We start from the raw sequence: 20,553 nt of genomic DNA on the forward strand, positions 1-20,553 counted from the left end.
AGTGCAGCTCTGGAAGTGACTGGAGGATAAGACATGATGTAACAGCAGAATAGTGAGTGCAGCTCTGGAGGTGACTGGAGAATAAGACATGATGTAACAGCAGAATAGTGAGTGCAGCTCTGGAGGTGACTGGAGAATAAGACATGATGGGGGAGATTTATCAAAACCTGTGCTGAGGAAAAGTTGACCAGTTGCCCATAGCAACCAATCAGATCACTGCTTTCATTTTTCACAGGCCTTTTCAGAAATGAAAGCAGTGATCTGATTGGTTGCTATGGGCAACTGGTCAACTTTTCCTCAGCACAGGTTTTGATAAATCTCCCCATCATGTCTTATCCTCCAGTCACCTCCGGAGCTGCACTCACTATTCTGCTGTTACATCATGTCTTATTCTCCAGTCACCTCCAGAGCTGCACTCACTATTCTGCTGTTACATCATGTCTTATCCTCCAGTTACCTCCGGAGCTGCACTCACTATTCTGCTGTTACATCATGTCTTATTCTCCAGTCACCTCCAGAGCTGCACTCACTATTCTGCTGTTACATCATGTCTTATCCTCCAGTTACCTCCGGAGCTGCACTCACTATTCTGCTGTTACATCATGTCTTATCCTCCAGTCACCTCCGGAGCTGCACTCACTATTCTGCTGTTACATCATGTCTTATCCTCCAGTCACCTCCAGAGCTGCACTCACTATTCTGCTGTTACATCATGTCTTATCCTCCAGTCACCTCCAGAGTTGCACTCACTATTCTGCTGTTACATCATGTCTTATCCTCCAGTCACCTCCGGAGCTGCACTCACTATTCTGCTGTTACCTCATGTCTTATCCTCCAGTCACCTCCAGAGCTGCACTCACTATTCTGCTGTTACATCATGTCTTATTCTCCAGTCACCTCCAGAGCTGCACTCACTATTCTGCTGTTACATCATGTCTTACCCTCCAGACACCTCCAGAGCTGCACTCACTATTCTGCTGTTACATCATGTCTTATCCTCCAGTCACCTCCAGAGCTGCACTCATTAGCATTATTTTGGCTGTATTGTAGTGTTTTCTACATCAGGGACACATGAGAGGAAAGAGAAAGCCGGCGGAGCAGTATGAAGTCAGGCACTAGGGCCGCCCCCCTATGTTCTCTATATCTGCCCCATGGGGGGCCCCACTGATCTCGGCTCCCATATTGTGTCTATTCTTCTCTGTATAATACATTTGCAGCAAAACCAAAAATAAGAAACCAAATCTATTGTTCCCTCGTCTGAGTCCTTGGAGATCAGATTTGTATTATTGTAGGAGAGAAGTGAGAGGTAAACAAATGGCTGTAATCTGCAGTAACTCAGCGGGGGCCGCGTCCTGTATTTATCTGTGTAATCACATGAATGGCGCAAGAGCGGAGACACATCACTCAGAGAGCGCGGTATATCACCGACAGAGGCCGGAGCTCAGTATAACACCCACACTCACTATAACAACGGGGACTGGGCCCTAGATAACACAGGGATAACCCCAGGGGCCCAGTCTGTACACACAGGTATAACCACAGGGGCCCAGTCTGTACACACAGGTATAACCACAGGGGCCCAGTCTGTACACACAGGGATAACCACAGGGGCCCAGTCTGTACACACAGGTATAACCACAGGGGCCCAGTCTGTACACACAGGTATAACCACAGGGGCCCAGTCTGTACACACAGGTATAACCACAGGGGCCCAGTCTGTACACACAGGTATAACCACAGGGGCCCAGTCTGTACACACAGGGATAACCCCAGGGGCCCAGTCTGTACACACAGGTATAACCATAGGGGCCCAGTCTGTACACACAGGGATAACCCCAGGGGCCCAGTCTGTACACACACAGGTATAACCACAGGGGCCCAGTCTGTACACACAGGTATAACCACAGGGGCCCAGTCTGTACAAACAGATATAACCACAGGGGCCAAGTCTGTACACACAGGTATAACCACAGGGGCCCAGTCTGTACACACAGGTATAACCACAGGGGCCCAGTCTGTACACACAGGGATAACCACAGGGGCCCAGTCTGTACACACAGGTATAACCACAGGGGCCCAGTCTGTACACACAGGTATAACCACAGGGGCCCAGTCTGTACACACAGGTATAACCCCAGGAGCCCAGTCTATACACAGGTATAACCACAGGGGCCCAGTCTGTACACACAGGTATAACCACAGGGGCCCAGTCTGTACACACAGGTATAACCACAGGGGCCCAGTCTGTACACACAGGTAAAACCACAGGGACCCAGTCTGTACACACAGGTATAACCACAGGGACCCAGTCTGTACACACAGGTATAACCACAGGGGCCCAGTCTGTACACACAGGTATAACCACAGGGGCCAAGTCTGTACACACAGGTATAACCACAGGGGCCCAGTCTGTACACACAGGTATAACCACAGGGGCCCAGTCTGTACACACAGGTATAACCACAGGGGCCCAGTCTGTACACACAGGTATAACCCCAGGGGCCCAGTCTGTACACACAGGTATAACCACAAGGGCCCAGTCTGTACACACAGGTATAACCACAGGGGCCCAGTCTGTACACACAGGTATAACCACAGGGGCCCAGTCTGTACACACAGGTATAACCACAGGGGCCCAGTCTGTACACACAGGTATAACCACAGGGGCCAAGTCTGTACACACAGGTATAACCACAGGGGCCCAGTCTGTACACACAGGTATAACCACAGGGGCCCAATCTGTACACACAGGTATAACCAGAGGGGCCCAGTCTGTACACACAGGTATAACCACAGGGGCCCAGTCTGTACACACAGGTATAACCACAGGGGCCCAGTCTGTACACACAGGTATAACCATAGGGCCCAGTCTGTACACACAGGTATAACCACAGGGGCCCAGTCTGTACACACAGGTATAACCACAGGGGCCCAGTCCGTACACACAGATATAACCAGAGGGGCCCAGTTTGTACACACAGGTATAACCACAGGGGCCCAGTCTGTACACACAGGTATAACCACAGGGGCCCAGTCTGTACACACAGGTATAACCACAGGGGCCCAGTCTGTACACACAGGTATAACCACAGGGGCCCAGTCTGTACACACAGGTATAACCACAGATGCCCAGTTTGTACACACAGGTATAACCACAGGGGCCCAGTCTGTACACACAGGTATAACCCCAGGGGCCCAGTCTGTACACACAGGTATAACCACAGGGGCCCAGTCTGTACACACAGGTATAACCACAGGGGCCCAGTCTGTACACACAGGTATAACCACAGGGGCCCAGTCTGTACACACAGGTATAACCACAGGGACCCAGTCTGTACACACAGGTATAACCACAGGGTCCCAGTCTATACACAGGTAGAACCACAGGGGCCCAGTCTGTACACACAGGTATAACCACAGGGGCCCAATCTGTACACAAAGGTTTAACCACAGGGGCCCAGTCTGTACACACAGGTATAACCATAGGGGCCCAGTCTGTACACACAGGTATAACCACAGGGGCCCAGTCTGTACATACAGGTAGAACCACAGGGGCCCAGTCTGTACACACAGGGATAACCACAGGGGCCCAGTCTGTACACACAGGGATAACCACAGGGGCCTAGTCTGTACACACAGATATAACCACAGGGGCCCAGTCTGTACACACAGGGATAACCACAGGGGCCCAGTCTGTACACACAGGGATAACCACAGGGGCCAAGTCTGTACACACAGGTATAACCAGAGGGGCCCAGTCTGTACACACAGGTATAACCACAGGGGCCCAGTCTATACACACAGGTATAACCACAGGGGCCCAGTCTGTACACACAGGTATAACCACAGGGACCCAGTCTGTACACACAGGTATAACCATAGGGGCCCAGTCTGTACACACAGGTATAACCACAGGGGCCCAGTCTGTACATACAGGTATAACCACAGGGGCACAGTCTGTACACACAGGTATAACCACAGGGGCCCAGTCTGTACACACAGGTATAACCACAGGGGCCCAGTCTGTACACACAGGTATAACCCCAGGGGCCCAGTCTGTACACGCATTTATAACCACAGGGACCCAGTCTGTACACACAGGTATAACCATAGGGGCCCAGTCTGTACACACAGGTATAACCACAGGGGCCCAGTCTGTACACACAGGTATAACCACGGGGGCCCAGTCTGTACACACAGGTATAACCACGGGGGCCCAGTCTGTACACACAGGTATAACCACAGGGGCCCAGTCTGTACACACAGGTATAACCACAGGGGCCCAGTCTGTACACACAGGGATAACCACAGGGGCCCAGTCTGTACACACAGGTATAACCACAGGGGCCCAGTCTGTACACACAGGTATAACCATAGGGGCCCAGTCTGTACACACAGGTATAACCATAGGGGCCCAGTCTGTACACACAGGGATAACCCCAGGGGCCCAGTCTGTACACACACAGGTATAACCACAGGGGCCCAGTCTGTACACACAGGTATAACCACAGGGGCCCAGTCTGTACAAACAGATATAACCACAGGGGCCAAGTCTGTACACACAGGTATAACCATAGGGGCCCAGTCTGTGCACACAGGTATAACCCCAGGAGCCCAGTCTATACACAGGTATAACCACAGGGGCCCAGTCTGTACACACAGGTATAACCACAGGGGCCCAGTCTGTACACACAGGTATAACCACAGGGGCCCAGTCTGTACACACAGGTAAAACCACAGGGACCCAGTCTGTACACACAGGTATAACCACAGGGACCCAGTCTGTACACACAGGTATAACCACAGGGGCCCAGTCTGTACACACAGGTATAACCACAGGGGCCAAGTCTGTACACACAGGTATAACCACAGGGGCCCAGTCTGTACACACAGGTATAACCCCAGGGGTCAAGTCTGTACACACAGGTATAACCACAGGGGCCCAGTCTGTACACACAGGTATAACCACAGGGGCCCAATCTGTACACACAGGTATAACCACAGGGACCCAGTCTGTACACACAGGTATAACCACAGGGGCCCAGTCTGTACACACAGGTATAACCACAGGGGCCAAGTCTGTACACACAGGTATAACCACAGGGGCCCAGTCTGTACACACAGGTATAACCACAGGGGCCCAATCTGTACACACAGGTATAACCAGAGGGGCCCAGTCTGTACACACAGGTATAACCACAGGGGCCCAGTCTGTACACACAGGTATAACCACAGGGGCCCAGTCTGTACACACAGGTATAACCATAGGGCCCAGTCTGTACACACAGGTATAACCACAGGGGCCCAGTCTGTACACACAGGTATAACCACAGGGGCCCAGTCCGTACACACAGATATAACCAGAGGGGCCCAGTTTGTACACACAGGTATAACCACAGGGGCCCAGTCTGTACACACAGGTATAACCACAGGGGCCCAGTCTGTACACACAGGTATAACCACAGGGGCCCAGTCTGTACACACAGGTATAACCACAGGGGCCCAGTCTGTACACACAGGTATAACCACAGATGCCCAGTCTGTACACACAGGTATAACCACAGGGGCCCAGTCTGTACACACAGGTATAACCCCAGGGGCCCAGTCTGTACACACAGGTATAACCACAGGGGCCCAGTCTGTACACACAGGTATAACCACAGGGGCCCAGTCTGTACACACAGGTATAACCACAGGGGCCCAGTCTGTACACACAGGTATAACCACAGGGGCCCAGTCTGTACACACAGGTAAAACCACAGGGACCCAGTCTGTACACACAGGTATAACCACAGGGACCCAGTCTGTACACACAGGTATAACCACAGGGGCCCAGTCTGTACACACAGGTATAACCACAGGGGCCAAGTCTGTACACACAGGTATAACCACAGGGGCCCAGTCTGTACACACAGGTATAACCACAGGGGCCCAGTCTGTACACACAGGTATAACCACAGGGGCCCAGTCTGTACACACAGGTATAACCACAGGGGCCCAGTCTGTACACACAGGTATAACCACAGGGGCCCAGTCTATACACACAGGTATAACCACAGGGGCCCAGTCTGTACACACAGGTATAACCACAGGGACCCAGTCTGTACACACAGGTATAACCATAGGGGCCCAGTCTGTACACACAGGTATAACCACAGGGGCCCAGTCTGTACATACAGGTATAACCCCAGGGGCCCAGTCTGTACACACAGGGATAACCACAGGGGCCCAGTCTGTACACACAGGGATAACCACAGGGGCCTAGTCTGTACACACAGATATAACCACAGGGGCCCAGTCTGTACACACAGGGATAACCACAGGGGCCCAGTCTGTACACACAGGGATAACCACAGGGGCCAAGTCTGTACACACAGGTATAACCAGAGGGGCCCAGTCTGTACACACAGGTATAACCACAGGGGCCCAGTCTATACACACAGGTATAACCACAGGGGCCCAGTCTGTACACACAGGTATAACCCCAGGGGCCCAGTCTGAACACGCATTTATAACCACAGGGACCCAGTCTGTACACACAGGTATAACCATAGGGGCCCAGTCTGTACACACAGGTATAACCACAGGGGCCCAGTCTGTACACACAGGTATAACCACGGGGGCCCAGTCTGTACACACAGGTATAACCACAGGGGCCCAGTCTGTACACACAGGTATAACCACAGGGGCCCAGTCTGTACACACAGGTATAACCACAGGGGCCCAGTCTGTACATACAGATATAACCACAGGGTCCCAGTCTATACACAGGTATAACCCCAGGGGCCCAGTCTGTACACACAGGTATAACCACAGGGGCCCAGTCTGTACACACAGGTATAACCACAGGGGCCCAATCTGTACACACAGGTTTAACCACAGGGGCCCAGTCTGTACACACAGGTATAACCACAGGAGCCCAGTCTGTATACACAGGTATAACCACAGGGGCCCAGTCTGTACACACAGGTATAATCACAGGGGCCCAGTCTGTACACACAGGTATAACCACAGGGGCCCAGTCTGTACACACAGGTATAACCACAGGGGCCCAGTCTGTACACACAGGTATAACCACAGGGGCCCAGTCTGTACACACAGGTATAACCCCAGGGGCCCAGTCTGTACACACAGGTATAACCACAGGGGCCCAGTCTGTACACACAGGTATAACCATAGGGGCCCAGTCTGTACACACAGGTATAACCACAGGGGCCCAGTCTGTACAAACAGATATAACCACAGGGGCCCAGTCTGTACACACAGGTATAACCACAGGGGCCCAGTCTGTACACACAGGTATAACCACTGGGGCCCAGTCTGTACACACAGGTATAACCATAGGGGCCCAGTCTGTACACACAGGTATAACAACAGGGGCCCAGTCTGTACACACAGGTATAACCAGAGGGGCCCAGTCTGTACACACAGGTATAACCACAGGGGCCCAGTCTGTACACACAGGTATAACCACAGGGGCCCAGTCTGTACACACAGGGATAACCACAGGGGCCCAGTCTATACACACAGGGATAACCACAGGGGCCCAGTCTGTACACACAGGTATAACCACAGGGGCCCAGTCTGTACACACAGGTATAACCACAGGGTCCCAGTCTATACACAGGTATAACCACAGGGGCCCAGTCTGTACACACAGGTGTAACCACAGGGACCCAGTCTGTACACACAGGTATAACCACAGGGGCCCAGTCTGTACACACAGGTATAACCACAGGGGCCCAGTCTGTACATACAGATATAACCACAGGGTCCCAGTCTATCCACAGGTATAACCACAGGGGCCCAGTCTGTACACACAGGTATAACCACAGGGGCCCAGTCTTTACACACAGGTATAACCACAGGGGCCCAGTCTGTACACACAGGTATAACCATAGGGCCCCAGTCTGTACACACAGGTATAACCACAGGGGCCCAGTCTGTACACACAGGGATAACCATAGGGGCCCAGTCTGTACACACAGGTATAACCACAGGGGCCCAGTCTGTACACACAGGTATAACCACAGGGGCCCAGTCTGTACACACAGGTATAACCACAGGGGCCCAGTCTGTACACACAGGGATAACCATAGGGGCCCAGTCTGTACACACAGGTATAACCACAGGGGCCCAGTCTGTATACACAGGTATAACCACAGGGGCCCAGTCTGTACACACAGGCATAACCATAGGGGCCCAGTCTGTACACGCATTTATAACCACAGGGACCCAGTCTGTACACACAGGTATAACCACAGGGACCCAGTCTGTACACACAGGTATAACCACGGGGGCCCAGTCTGTACACACAGGTATAACCACAGGGGCCCAGTCTGTACACACAGGTATAACCATAGGGGCCCACTCTGTACACACAGGTATAACCACAGGGGCCCAGTCTGTACATACAGATTTAACCACAGGGTCCCAGTCTATACACAGGTATAACCACAGGGGCCCAGTCTGTACACACAGGTATAACCACAGGGGCCCAATCTGTACACACAGGTTTATCCACAGGGGCCCAGTCTGTACACACAGGTATAACCCCAGGGGCCCAGTCTGTATACACAGGTATAACCATAGGGGCCCAGTCTGTACACACAGGTATAACCACAGATGCCCAGTCTGTACACACAGGTATAACCACAGGGGCCCAGTCTGTGCACACAGGTATAACCCCAGGAGCCCAGTCTGTACACACAGGTATAACCACAGGGGCCCAGTCTGTACACACAGGTATAACCCCAGGAGCCCAGTCTGTACACACAGGTATAACCACAGGGGCCCAGTCTGTACACACAGGTATAACCATAGGGGCCCAGTCTGTACACACAGGTATAACCATAGGGGCCCAGTGTGTACACACAGGTATAACCATAGGGCCCAGTCTGTACACACAGGTATCACCACAGGGGCCCAGTCTGTACATACAGGTATAACCCCAGGGGCCCAGTCTGTACACACAGGTATAACCACAGGGGCCCAGTCTGTACACACAGATATAACCATAGGGGCCCAGTCTGTACACACAGGTATAACCACAGGGGCCCAGTCTGTACACACAGGTATAACCACAGGGGCCCAGTCTGTACACACAGGTATAACCACTGGGGCCCAGTCTGTACACACAGGTATAACCACAGGGGCCCAGTCTGTACACACAGGTATAACCACAGGGACCCAGTCTGTACACACAGGTATAACCACAGGGGCCCAGTCTGTACACACAGGGATAACCACAGGGGCCCAGTCTGTACACACAGGGATAACCACAGGGGCCCAGTCTGTACACACAGGGATAACCACATGGGCCAAGTCTGTACACACAGGTATAACCAGAGGGGCCCAGTCTGTACACACAGGTATAACCAGAGGGGCCCAGTCTGTACACATAGGTATAACCACAGGGGCCCAGTCTATACACACAGGTATAACCACAGGGGCCCAGTCTGTACACACAGGTATAACTACAGGGACCCAGTCTGTACACACAGGTATAACCATAGGGGCCCAGTCTGTACACACAGGTATAACCACAGGGGCCCAGTCTGTACATACAGGTATAACCCCAGGGGCCCAGTCTGTACACACAGGGATAACCACAGGGGCCCAGTCTGTACACACAGATATAACCATAGGGGCCCAGTCTGTACACACAGGTATAACCACAGGGGCCCAGTCTGTACACACAGGTATAACCACAGGGGCCCAGTCTGTACACACAGGTATAACCACAGGAGCCCAGTCTGTACACACAGGTATAACCCCAGGGGCCCAGTCTGTACACACAGGTATAACAACAGGGGCCCAGTCTGTACACACAGGTATAACCACGGGGGCCCAGTCTGTACACACAGGTATAACCACAGGGGCCCAGTCTGTACACACAGGTATAACCACAGGGGCCCAGTCTGTACACACATGTATAACCCCAGGGGCCCAGTCTGTACACACAGGTATAACCACTGGGGCCCAGTCTGCACACGAAGGTATAACCACAGGGGCCCAGTCTGTACACACAGGTATAACCACAGGGGCACAGTCAGTACACACAGGTATAACCACAGGGGCCCAGTCTGTACACACAGGTATAACCACAGGGGCCCAGTCTGTACACACAGGTATAACCCCAGGGGCCCAGTCTGTACACACAGATATAACCACAGGGGCGCAGTCTGTACACACAGGTATAACCACAGGGGCCCAGTCTGTACACACAGGTATAACCACAGGGGCCCAGTCTATACACAGGTATAACCACAGGGGCCCAGTCTGTACACACAGGTATAACCACAGAGGCCCAGTCTGTACACACAGGTATAACCATAGGGCCCAGTCTGTACACACAGGTATAACCCCAGGGGCCCAGTCTGTATACACAGGTATAACCACAGGGGCCCAGTCTGTACACACAGGTATAACCACAGGGGCCCAGTCTGTACACACAGGTATAACCATAGGGGCCCAGTCTGTATACACAGGTATAACCACAGGGGCCCAATCTGTACACACAGGTATAACCACAGGGGCCCAGTCTGTACACACAAGTATAACCACAGGGGCCCAGTCTGTACACACAGGTATAACCACAGGGGCCTAGTCTGTACACACAGGGATAACCACAGGGGCCCAGTCTGTACACACAGGTATAACCACAGGGGCCCAGTCTGTACACACAGGTATAACCACAGGGGCCCAGTCCGTACACACAGATATAAACACAGGGGCCCAGTCTGTACACACAGGTATAACCACAGGGGCCCAGTCTGTATACACAGGTATATCCACAGGGGCCCAGTCTGTACACACAGGTATAACCATAGGGGCCCAGTCTGTACACGCATTTATGACCACAGGGACCCAGTCTGTACACACAGGTAAAACCACAGGGGCCCAGTCTGTACACACAGGTATAATCACAGGGGCCCAGTCTGTACACACAGGTATAACCACGGGGGCCCAGTCTGTACACACAGGTATAACCATAGGGGCCCAGTCTGTACACACAGGTATAACCACAGGGGCCCAGTCTGTACATACAGATATAACCACAGGGTCCCAGTCTATACACAGGTATAACCACAGGGGCCCAGTCTGTACACACAGGTATAACCACAGGGGCCCAATCTGTACACACAGGTTTAACCACAGGGGCCCAGTCTGTACACACAGGTATAACCCCAGGGGCCCAGTCTGTATACACAGGTATAACCACAGGGGCCCAGTCTGTACACACAGGTATAATCACAGGGGCCCAGTCTTTACACACAGGTATAATCACAGGGGCCCAGTCTGTACACACAGGTATAACCACAGGGGCCCAGTCTGTACACACAGGTATAACCATAGGGGCCCAGTCTGTACACACAGGTATAACCACAGGGGCCCAGTCTGTACACACAGGTATAACCACTGGGGCCCAGTCTGTACACACAGGTATAACCATAGGGGCCCAGTCTGTACACACAGGTATAACAACAGGGGCCCAGTCTGTACACACAGGTATAACCAGAGGGGCCCAGTCTGTACACACAGGTATAACCACAGGGGCCCAGTCTGTACACACAGGTATAACCACAGGGGCCCAGTCTGTACACACAGGGATAACCACAGTGGCCCAGTCTATACACACAGGGATAACCACAGGGGCCCAGTCTGTACACACAGGTATAACCACAGGGGCCCAGTCTGTACACACAGGTATAACCACAGGGTCCCAGTCTATACACAGGTATAACCACAGGGGCCCAGTCTGTACACACAGGTGTAACCACAGGGGCCCAGTCTGTACACACAGGTATAACCACAGGGGCCCAGTCTGTACACACAGATATAACCACAGGGGCCCAGTCTGTACACACAGATATAACCACAGGGTCCCAGTCTATCAACAGGTATAACCACAGGGGCCCAGTCTGTACACACAGGTATAACCACAGGGGCCCAGTCTGTACACACAGGTATAACCATAGGGCCCCAGTCTGTACACACAGGTATAACCACAGGGGCCCAGTCTGTACACACAGGTATAACCACAGGGGCCCAGTCTGTACACACAGGTATAACCACAGGGGCCCAGTCTGTACAGACAGGTATAACCACAGGGGCCCAGTCTGTACACACAGTTATAACCACAGGGGCCCAGTCTGTACACACAGGGATAACCATAGGGGCCCAGTCTGTACACACAGGTATAACCACAGGGGCCCAGTCTGTACACACAGGGATAACCACAGGGGCCCAGTCCGTACACACAGATATAAACACAGGGGCCCAGTCTGTACACACAGGTATAACCACAGGGGCCCAGTCTGTATACACAGGTATAACCACAGGGGCCCAGTCTGTACACACAGGTATAACCATAGGGGCCCAGTCTGTACACGCATTTATAACCACAGGGTCCCAGTCTATACACAGGTATAACCACAGGGGCCCAGTCTGTACACACAGGTATAACCACAGGGGCCCAATCTGTACACACAGGTTTAACCACAGGGGCCCAGTCTGTACACACAGGTATAACCCCAGGGGCCCAGTCTGTATACACAGGTATAACCACAGGGGCCCAGTCTGTACACACAGGTATAATCACAGGGGCCCAGTCTGTACACACAGGTATAACCACAGGGGCCCAGTCTGTACACACAGGTATAACCATAGGGGCCCAGTCTGTACACACAGGTATAACCACAGGGGCCCAGTCTGTACACACAGGTATAACCACTGGGGCCCAGTCTGTACACACAGGTATAACCATAGGGGCCCAGTCTGTACACACAGGTATAACCATAGGGGCCCAGTCTGTACACACAGGTATAACCACAGGGGCCCAGTTTGTACACACAGGTATAACCACTGGGGCCCAGTCTGTACACACAGGTATAACCACTGGGGCCCAGTCTGTACACACAGGTATAACAACAGGGGCCCAGTCAGTACACACAGGTATAACCAGAGGGGCCCAGTCTGTACACACAGGTATAACCACAGGGGCCCAGTCTGTACACACAGGTATAACCACAGGGGCCCAGTCTGTACACACAGGGATAACCACAGGGACCCAGTCTGTACACACAGGGATAACCACAGGGGCCCAGTCTGTACACACAGGTATAACCACAGGGGCCCAGTCTGTACACACAGGTATAACCACAGGGTCCCAGTCTATACACAGGTATAACCACAGGGGCCCAGTCTGTACACACAGGTGTAACCACAGGGGCCCAGTCAGTACACACAGGTATAACCACAGGGGCCCAGTCTGTACACACAGGTATAACCATAGGGGCCCAGTCTGTACACACAGGTATAACCACAGGGGCCCAGTCTGTACATACAGATATAACCACAGGGTCCCAGTCTATCCACAGGTATAACCACAGGGGCCCAGTCTGTACACACAGGTATAACCACAGGGGCCCAGTCTGCACACACAGGTATAACCACAGGGGCCCAGTCTGTACACACAGGTATAACCATAGGGGCCCAGTCTGTACACACAGGTATAACCACAGGGGCCCAGTCTGTACATACAGATATAACCACAGGGGCCCAGTCTGTACACACAGGTATAACCACAGGGGCCCAGTCTGTACACACAGGTATAACCACAGGGGCCCAGTCTGTACACACAGATATAACCACAGGGGCCCAGTCTGTATACACAGGTATAACCACAGGGGCCCAGTCTGTACACACAGGTATAACCACAGGGGCCCAGTCTGTACACACAGGTATAACCACAGGGGCCCAGTCTGTACACACAGGTATAACCACAGGGTCCCAGTCTATACACACAGGTATAACCACAGGGGCACAGTCTGTACACACAGGTATAACCCCAGGGGCCCAGTCTGTACACACAGATATAACCACAGGGACCCAGTCTGTACACACAGGTATAACCACAGGGGCCCAGTCTGTACACACAGGTATAACCACAGGGACCCAGTCTGTACACACAGGTATAACCACAGGGGCCCAGTCTGTACACACAGGTATAACCACAGGGGCCCAGTCTGTACACACAGGTATAACCACAGGGGCCCAGTCTGTACACACAGGTATAACCACAGGGGCCCAGTCTGTACACACAGGTATAACCATAGGGGCCCAGTCTGTACACACAGGTATAACCACAGGGGCCCAGTCTGTACATACAGATATAACCACAGGGTCCCAGTCTATACACAGGTATAACCACAGGGGCCCAGTCTGTACACACAGGTATAACCACAGGGTCCCAGTCTGTACGCACAGGTATAACCACAGGGGCCCAGTCTATACACACAGGTATAACCATAGGGGCCCAGTCTGTACACACAGGTATAACCACAGGGGCCCAGTCTGTACACACAGGTATAACCACAGGGGCCCAGTCTGTACGCACAGGTATAACCACAGGGGCCAAGTCTGTACACACAGGTATAACCACAGGGGCCCAGTCTGTACACACAGGTATAACCACAGGGTCCCAGTCTGTACGCACAGGTATAACCACAGGGGCCCAGTCTGTACACACAGGTATAACCACAGGGGCCCAGGGTTTTGTTGTCTCAGTCCTTGGTGTCCCTTCGTTTAGTGTCTTCAGCTAAAGATCAGTGGGTAGGGGACCCCTACATGCTATATATTCGTGGGGGTCTATTCTTGCCATAGATCAGGGGCTCCGTTCATGCCATAGGCCAGTGTGTGTGGTGGAGGGTGGTCTTTGTTGTAGATCAGTACAGGGTCTGTTCATGTCGTAGACAGGTTGAGGGGGGGGGGTCATGTGATCACAGGGATCACCGTAGTTACATGAGCGGATCCATTCTGCGAATTGACATCTGGTGTTTCTCTTGCACAGCTTACGGTGTATCTGGGGAAGAGGGACTTTGTGGATCACATAGATGTCGTGGACCCTGTAGGTGAGTGAAATATATATATATATATATATATATATATATATAGTTATTAACCATCACTATTATCATTCATCTATTTCCTAATACATCTTCATAGCTGTCAGTACTCCAAACACCCTGCAGGGTTATATAATAGCATTCTGTCTCCCTGCAGCCACCTCTAGGGGGAGCTCACTGTACACAGTTTTATAATGGAGCTCAATTTATAAACCATATGCAGTGAGCTCCCTCTAGTGGAGGCTGCAGGCTTCTACAATGTAACTCTATGCAGGGAATTTGGAGCCCTGTATTAGAAATACTGAACTCCATCTACTGTAGAAATAGATTATTAACATTCATCAAAAATAGCACAAATTTTGATGTGGTAGATGACTACTACATATCAGAAGGTCTCTAAAGGCGGGGTCCTCCTTAATCCTTTATGTGCAGTTTACTTTAAGGAGCTGGGATCCAAAGACCTGGAATTGTTTCAAAAATGTTGTTTTTTGGTACAGTAAACCACGGAGAAGTAACGTGTGTCGGCCTGCAAAGGTCGCGACGTGTTGGCGCTCGCTCCGCTATCACTTTTTCCATCCACAGTAATTCATTTACTCTCAGCGTGCAGGAATTTAATATTCGACCTGCGAATCTTCTCCGCGGCCTCCGTCTTTTCCGCATGCCTTAAAAATAGAATCAATTATTGAATGCAAATAAGGCTGTGAGAAAAGAAGCAAGTACAGACAGGTCCAAAAGTGTATTACGATTAGAATGGATTGTACTGAGGAGCTGTGAGATAGTGTGCTCAATGCCAGGCGGGGGCTGGAAAGGGGTAAAGTCATCAATTCTGGGATGATGGGGCTCATTCTTGTGGGATTGATCCTCGTCGCCATCGGATGGAAGAATCTAGGTTCGTCAGATACAAGAAGAAGATGTCATGTCCAGGGAGAAAAACAGTGTCTGGATGCGGGTACAGATACTACGTGATGATCAGCATATAAAAGAAAACCAATATGGATGAATAAAAATGTGAAGGGGCAATAAATGATAAAAATAAAGCATTTCAGTTACTAAAACAGGACGGCAGTGAAGAAGCATTAAAAAGCTATAGAGAAAAATGTAAAATACAGTCATGGCCGTAAATGTTGTCCCCCCTGAAATGTTTCTAGAAAATGAAGTATTCCTCACAGGAAAGGATTGCAGTAACACAGGTTTTGCTATACACATGTTTATTCCCTTTGTGTATATATATATATATAGATCTCCTCTCCTCTGTATATATATATATAGAGATCTCCTCTCCTCTGTATATATATATATATATATATATATATATAGATCTCCTCTCGTCTGTATATATATATATATAGATCTCCTCTCCTCTGTATATATATATATATTGCAGTAACACAGGTTTTGCTATACACATGTTTATTCCCTTTGTGTGTATTGGAACTAAACCAAAAAAGGAGGAAAAAAAGCAAATTGGACATAATGTCACCAAACTCCAAAAATGTTTTGGACAAAATTATTGGCACCCTTAACTTAATATTTGGTTGCACACCCTTTGGAAAAAATAAGTGAAAACAGTGTCTTCCTATAACCATCAATAAGCTTCTTACACCTCTCAGCCAGAATGTTGGACCACTCTTCCTATAACCATCAATAAGCTTCTTACACCTCTCAGCCGGAATGTTGGACTCTTCCTTTACAAACTGCTCCAGGTCTCTTATTGGACGGCGCCTTTTCCCAACAGTAATTATAGGATCTCTCCACAGGTGATCAATGGGATTTAGATCTGGACTCATTGCTGACACTTCAGAACTCTCCAGCACTTTGTTGTCATCCATTTCTGGGGGGGTTTTGATGTATGTTTGGGGTCATTTTCCTGCTGGAAGACCCAAGATCTCGGACACAAACCCAGCTTTCTGACACCGGGCTGTACAGTGCGACCCAAAATCCATTGGTAATCCTCAGATTTCATGATGTCTTGTACACATTCAAGGCCCCCAGTGCCAGAGGCAGCAAAACACCCAAAATATCACTGACCTCCACCATATGTCACTGTAGGTTCTGTGTTCTTTTCTTTGTAGGCCTCATTCCGTTTTTGGTAAATAGTAGAATTATGTGCTTTACCAAAAACCTCTATCTTGGTCTCATCTGTCCACAAGACGTTTTCCCAGAAGGATTTTGGTTACTCAAGTTCATTTTGGTAAAATGTAGTCTTGCTTTTTTATGACTCTGTGTCAGCAGTGGGGTCCTCCTGGGTCTCCTCCATAGTGGGGTCCTCCTGGGTCTCCTCCATAGTGGGGTCCTCCTGGGTCTCCTCCATAGTGGGGTCCTCCTGGGTCTCCTCCATAGTGGGATCCTCCTGGGTCTCCTCCATAGTGGGGTCCTCCTGGGTCTCCTCCATAGTGGGGTCCTCCTGGGTCTCCTCCATATTGGGGTCCTCCTGGGTCTCCTCCATGGTGGGGTCCTCCTGGGTCTCCTCCATAGTGGGGTCCTCCTGGGTCTTCTCCATAGTGGGGTCCTCCTGGGTCTTCTCCATAGTGGGGTCCTCCTGGGTCTCCTCCATAGTGGGGTCCTCCTGGGTCTCCTCCATAGTGGGGTCCTCCTGGGTCTCCTCCATAGTGGGGTCCTCCTGGGTCTCCTCCATAGTGGGGTCCTCCTGGGTCTCCTCCATAGTGGTGTCCTCCTGGGTCTCCTCCATAGTGGTGTCCTTCTGGGTCTCCTCCATAGTGGGGTCCTCCTGGGTCTCCTCCATAGTGGGGTCCTCCATATTTAAATGTTGACGGATAGTTAGCGCTGACACTGATGCTCCTTGAGCCTGCAGGACAGCTTGAATATCTTTGGAACTTGTTTGGGGCTGCTTATCCACCATCCGGACTATCCTGCGTTTACACCTTTCATCAATTTTTCTCTTCCGTCCACACCCAGGGAGATTATCTACAGTACCGGGGGTTGTAAACTTCTTGACAATGTTGCGCACTGAGGACAAAGGCAAATCTAGATCTCTGGAGATGGACTTGTAACCTTGAGATTGTTGATATTTTTCCACAATTTTGGTTTTCAAGTCCTCAGACAGTTCTCTTCTCCTCTTTCTGTTGTCCATGCTTAGTGTGGCACACACAGACACACAATGCAAAGACTAAGTGAACTTCTCTCCTTTTTATCTGCTTTCAGGTGTGATTTTTATATTGCCCACACCTGTTACTTGCCCCAGGTGAGTATAAAGCAGCATCACATGATTGAAAGAATCTTATTTATCCACAATTTTGAAAGGGTGCCAATAATTGTGTCCAGACCATTTTTGGAGTTTGGTGACATTATGTCCAATTTGCTTTTTTTCCTCTCTTTTTTGGTATAGTTCAAATACACACAAAGGGAAATATTTGATTTTCTAGAAAGATTTCAGGGGTGCCAACGTTTACGGCCATGACTGTATGTAAAAAACAAATAAAAGCACTCAAAATAGAGACGCATTGCCAAAGAGAGTAAAACTAACCCCAAAAAGTTTTTGTTAACTATATAAATAGCAAAAAGGTTAAAAATTAAAGTGTAGGCCCTTTAAAAAATGATGAGGGAGAAATCATAAACGGGGATCAGGAAAAATCAAATATAGTAAACAAATTCTTCTCCACTGTATTCACCGAGGAAAATGAAATGCCAGGTGAAATACAGTGAGATAAGGTAAACTCCCCAGTTCAGGTCACCTGTGTAACCCAGGAAGAAGTACAGGTCACCTGTCAAACACAGGAAGAAGTACAGGTCACTTGTCTAACCCAGGAAGAAGTACAGTGCCGTCTACAAAAAATCAAAATAGACAAACCACCAAGTCCAGATGGCATTCACCCACGTGTTCTAAAGGAATTAAGTAATGTAATAGACAGACCCCTATTTTTAATATTCATGGACTCTATAGTAAAAAGGACTGTTCCCCAGGACTGGCGCATGGCAAATGTGGTGCCAATATTTAAAAAGGGGTCAAAAAGTAACCCCGGGAATTATAGGTCTGTTAGTTTAACCTCCGTTGTCTGTAAAGTGGTAAACACAATAGAGGACAGTGCACTGTATATAGTAGATAACACAATAGAGGACAGTGCACTGTATATAGTAGATAACACTATAGAGGACAGTGCACTGTGTATTGTAGATAACACAATAAAGGACTGTGTACTGTTACAAATGGATCTGGATAGGTTGGAGGCTTGGGCTGGGAAGTGGCAGATGAGGTAACACTGATAAATGTAAAGTAATGCACATGGGGAGGGAAAAATCCGGGCTGGAATTATGTATTAAATGGGAGAACACTTGGGACAACTGACATGGAAAAGGACTTGGGAGTTTTAGTTAATAGTAAATTTAGCTGTAGTGACCAGTGTCGAGCAGCTGCTGCCAAGGCAAATAAAATCATGGGGGTATCAATAGGGGCATAGATGACCACAACAAGGAAATAATTCTACCGCTGTACAAATCACTAGTCAGACCACACATAGAATACTGTGTACAGTACTGGTCAGACCACACATAGAATACTGTGTACAGTACTGGTCAGACCACACATAGAATACTGTGTACAGTACTGGTCAGACCACACATAGAATACTGTGTAAAGTACCGGTCAGACCACACATAGATTACTATGTACAGTACTGATCAGACCACACATAGAATACTGTGTACAGTACTGGTCAGACCACACATAGAATACTGTGTACAGAACTAGTCAGAACACACATAGAATACTATGTACAGTACTGGTCAGCCCACACATAGAATACTGTGTACAGTACTGATCAGACCACACATGGAATACTGTGTACAGTACTGGTCAGACCACACATAGAATACTGTGTACAGTACTGGTCAGACCACACATAGAATACTGTGTACAGTACTGGTCAGACCACACATGGAATACTGTGTACAGTACTGATCAGACCACACATGGAATACTGTGTACAGTACTGATCAGACCACACATAGAATACTGTGTACAGTACTGATCAGACCACACATGGAATACTGTGTACAGTACTGGTCAGACCACACATAGAATACTGTGTACAATACTGGTCAGACCACACATAGAATACTGTGGACAGTACTGGTCAGACCACACATAGAATACTGTGTACAGTACTGGTCAGACCACACATGGAATACTGTGTACAGTACTGGTCAGACCACACATGGAATACTGTGTACAGTACTGGTCAGACCACACATGGAATACTGTGTACAGTACTGGACAGACCACACATAGAATACTGTGTACAGTACTGGTCAGACCACACATAGAATACTGTGTACAGTACTGGTCAGACCACACATAGAATACTGTGTACAGTACTGGTCAGACCACACATAGAATACTGTGTACAGTACTGGGCAGACCACACATAGAATACTGTGTACAGTACTGGTCAGACCACACATGGAATACTGTGTACAGTACTGGGCAGACCACACATAGAATACTGTGTACAGTACTAGTCAGACCACACATGGAATACTGTGTACAGTACTGGTCAGACCACACATAGAATACTGTGTACAGTACTGGTCAGACCACACATAGAATACTGTGTACAGTACTGGTCAGACCACACATAGAATACTGTGTACAGTACTGGTCAGACCACACATAGAATACTGTGTACAG

General features: G+C 49.9%; 1 protein-coding gene across 2 annotated transcripts in view; it reads left to right on the top strand.

Moving 5' to 3' along the window:
• Positions 1-20,553, top strand: part of LOC130358194 (beta-arrestin-1) — a 255,931-nt gene that overhangs the window by 164,107 nt on the left and 71,271 nt on the right. For both annotated transcript variants that reach the window (XM_056561068.1, XM_056561067.1), the window contains exon 3: positions 14,855-14,915. In XM_056561068.1, coding sequence (XP_056417043.1) covers positions 14,855-14,915 — 61 coding nt within the window. The remainder of the gene's footprint in view (positions 1-14,854; positions 14,916-20,553) is intronic.

Source organism: Hyla sarda, chromosome 2, assembly GCF_029499605.1.
Source record: "Hyla sarda isolate aHylSar1 chromosome 2, aHylSar1.hap1, whole genome shotgun sequence".
Classification (NCBI taxonomy): domain Eukaryota; kingdom Metazoa; phylum Chordata; class Amphibia; order Anura; family Hylidae; genus Hyla; species Hyla sarda.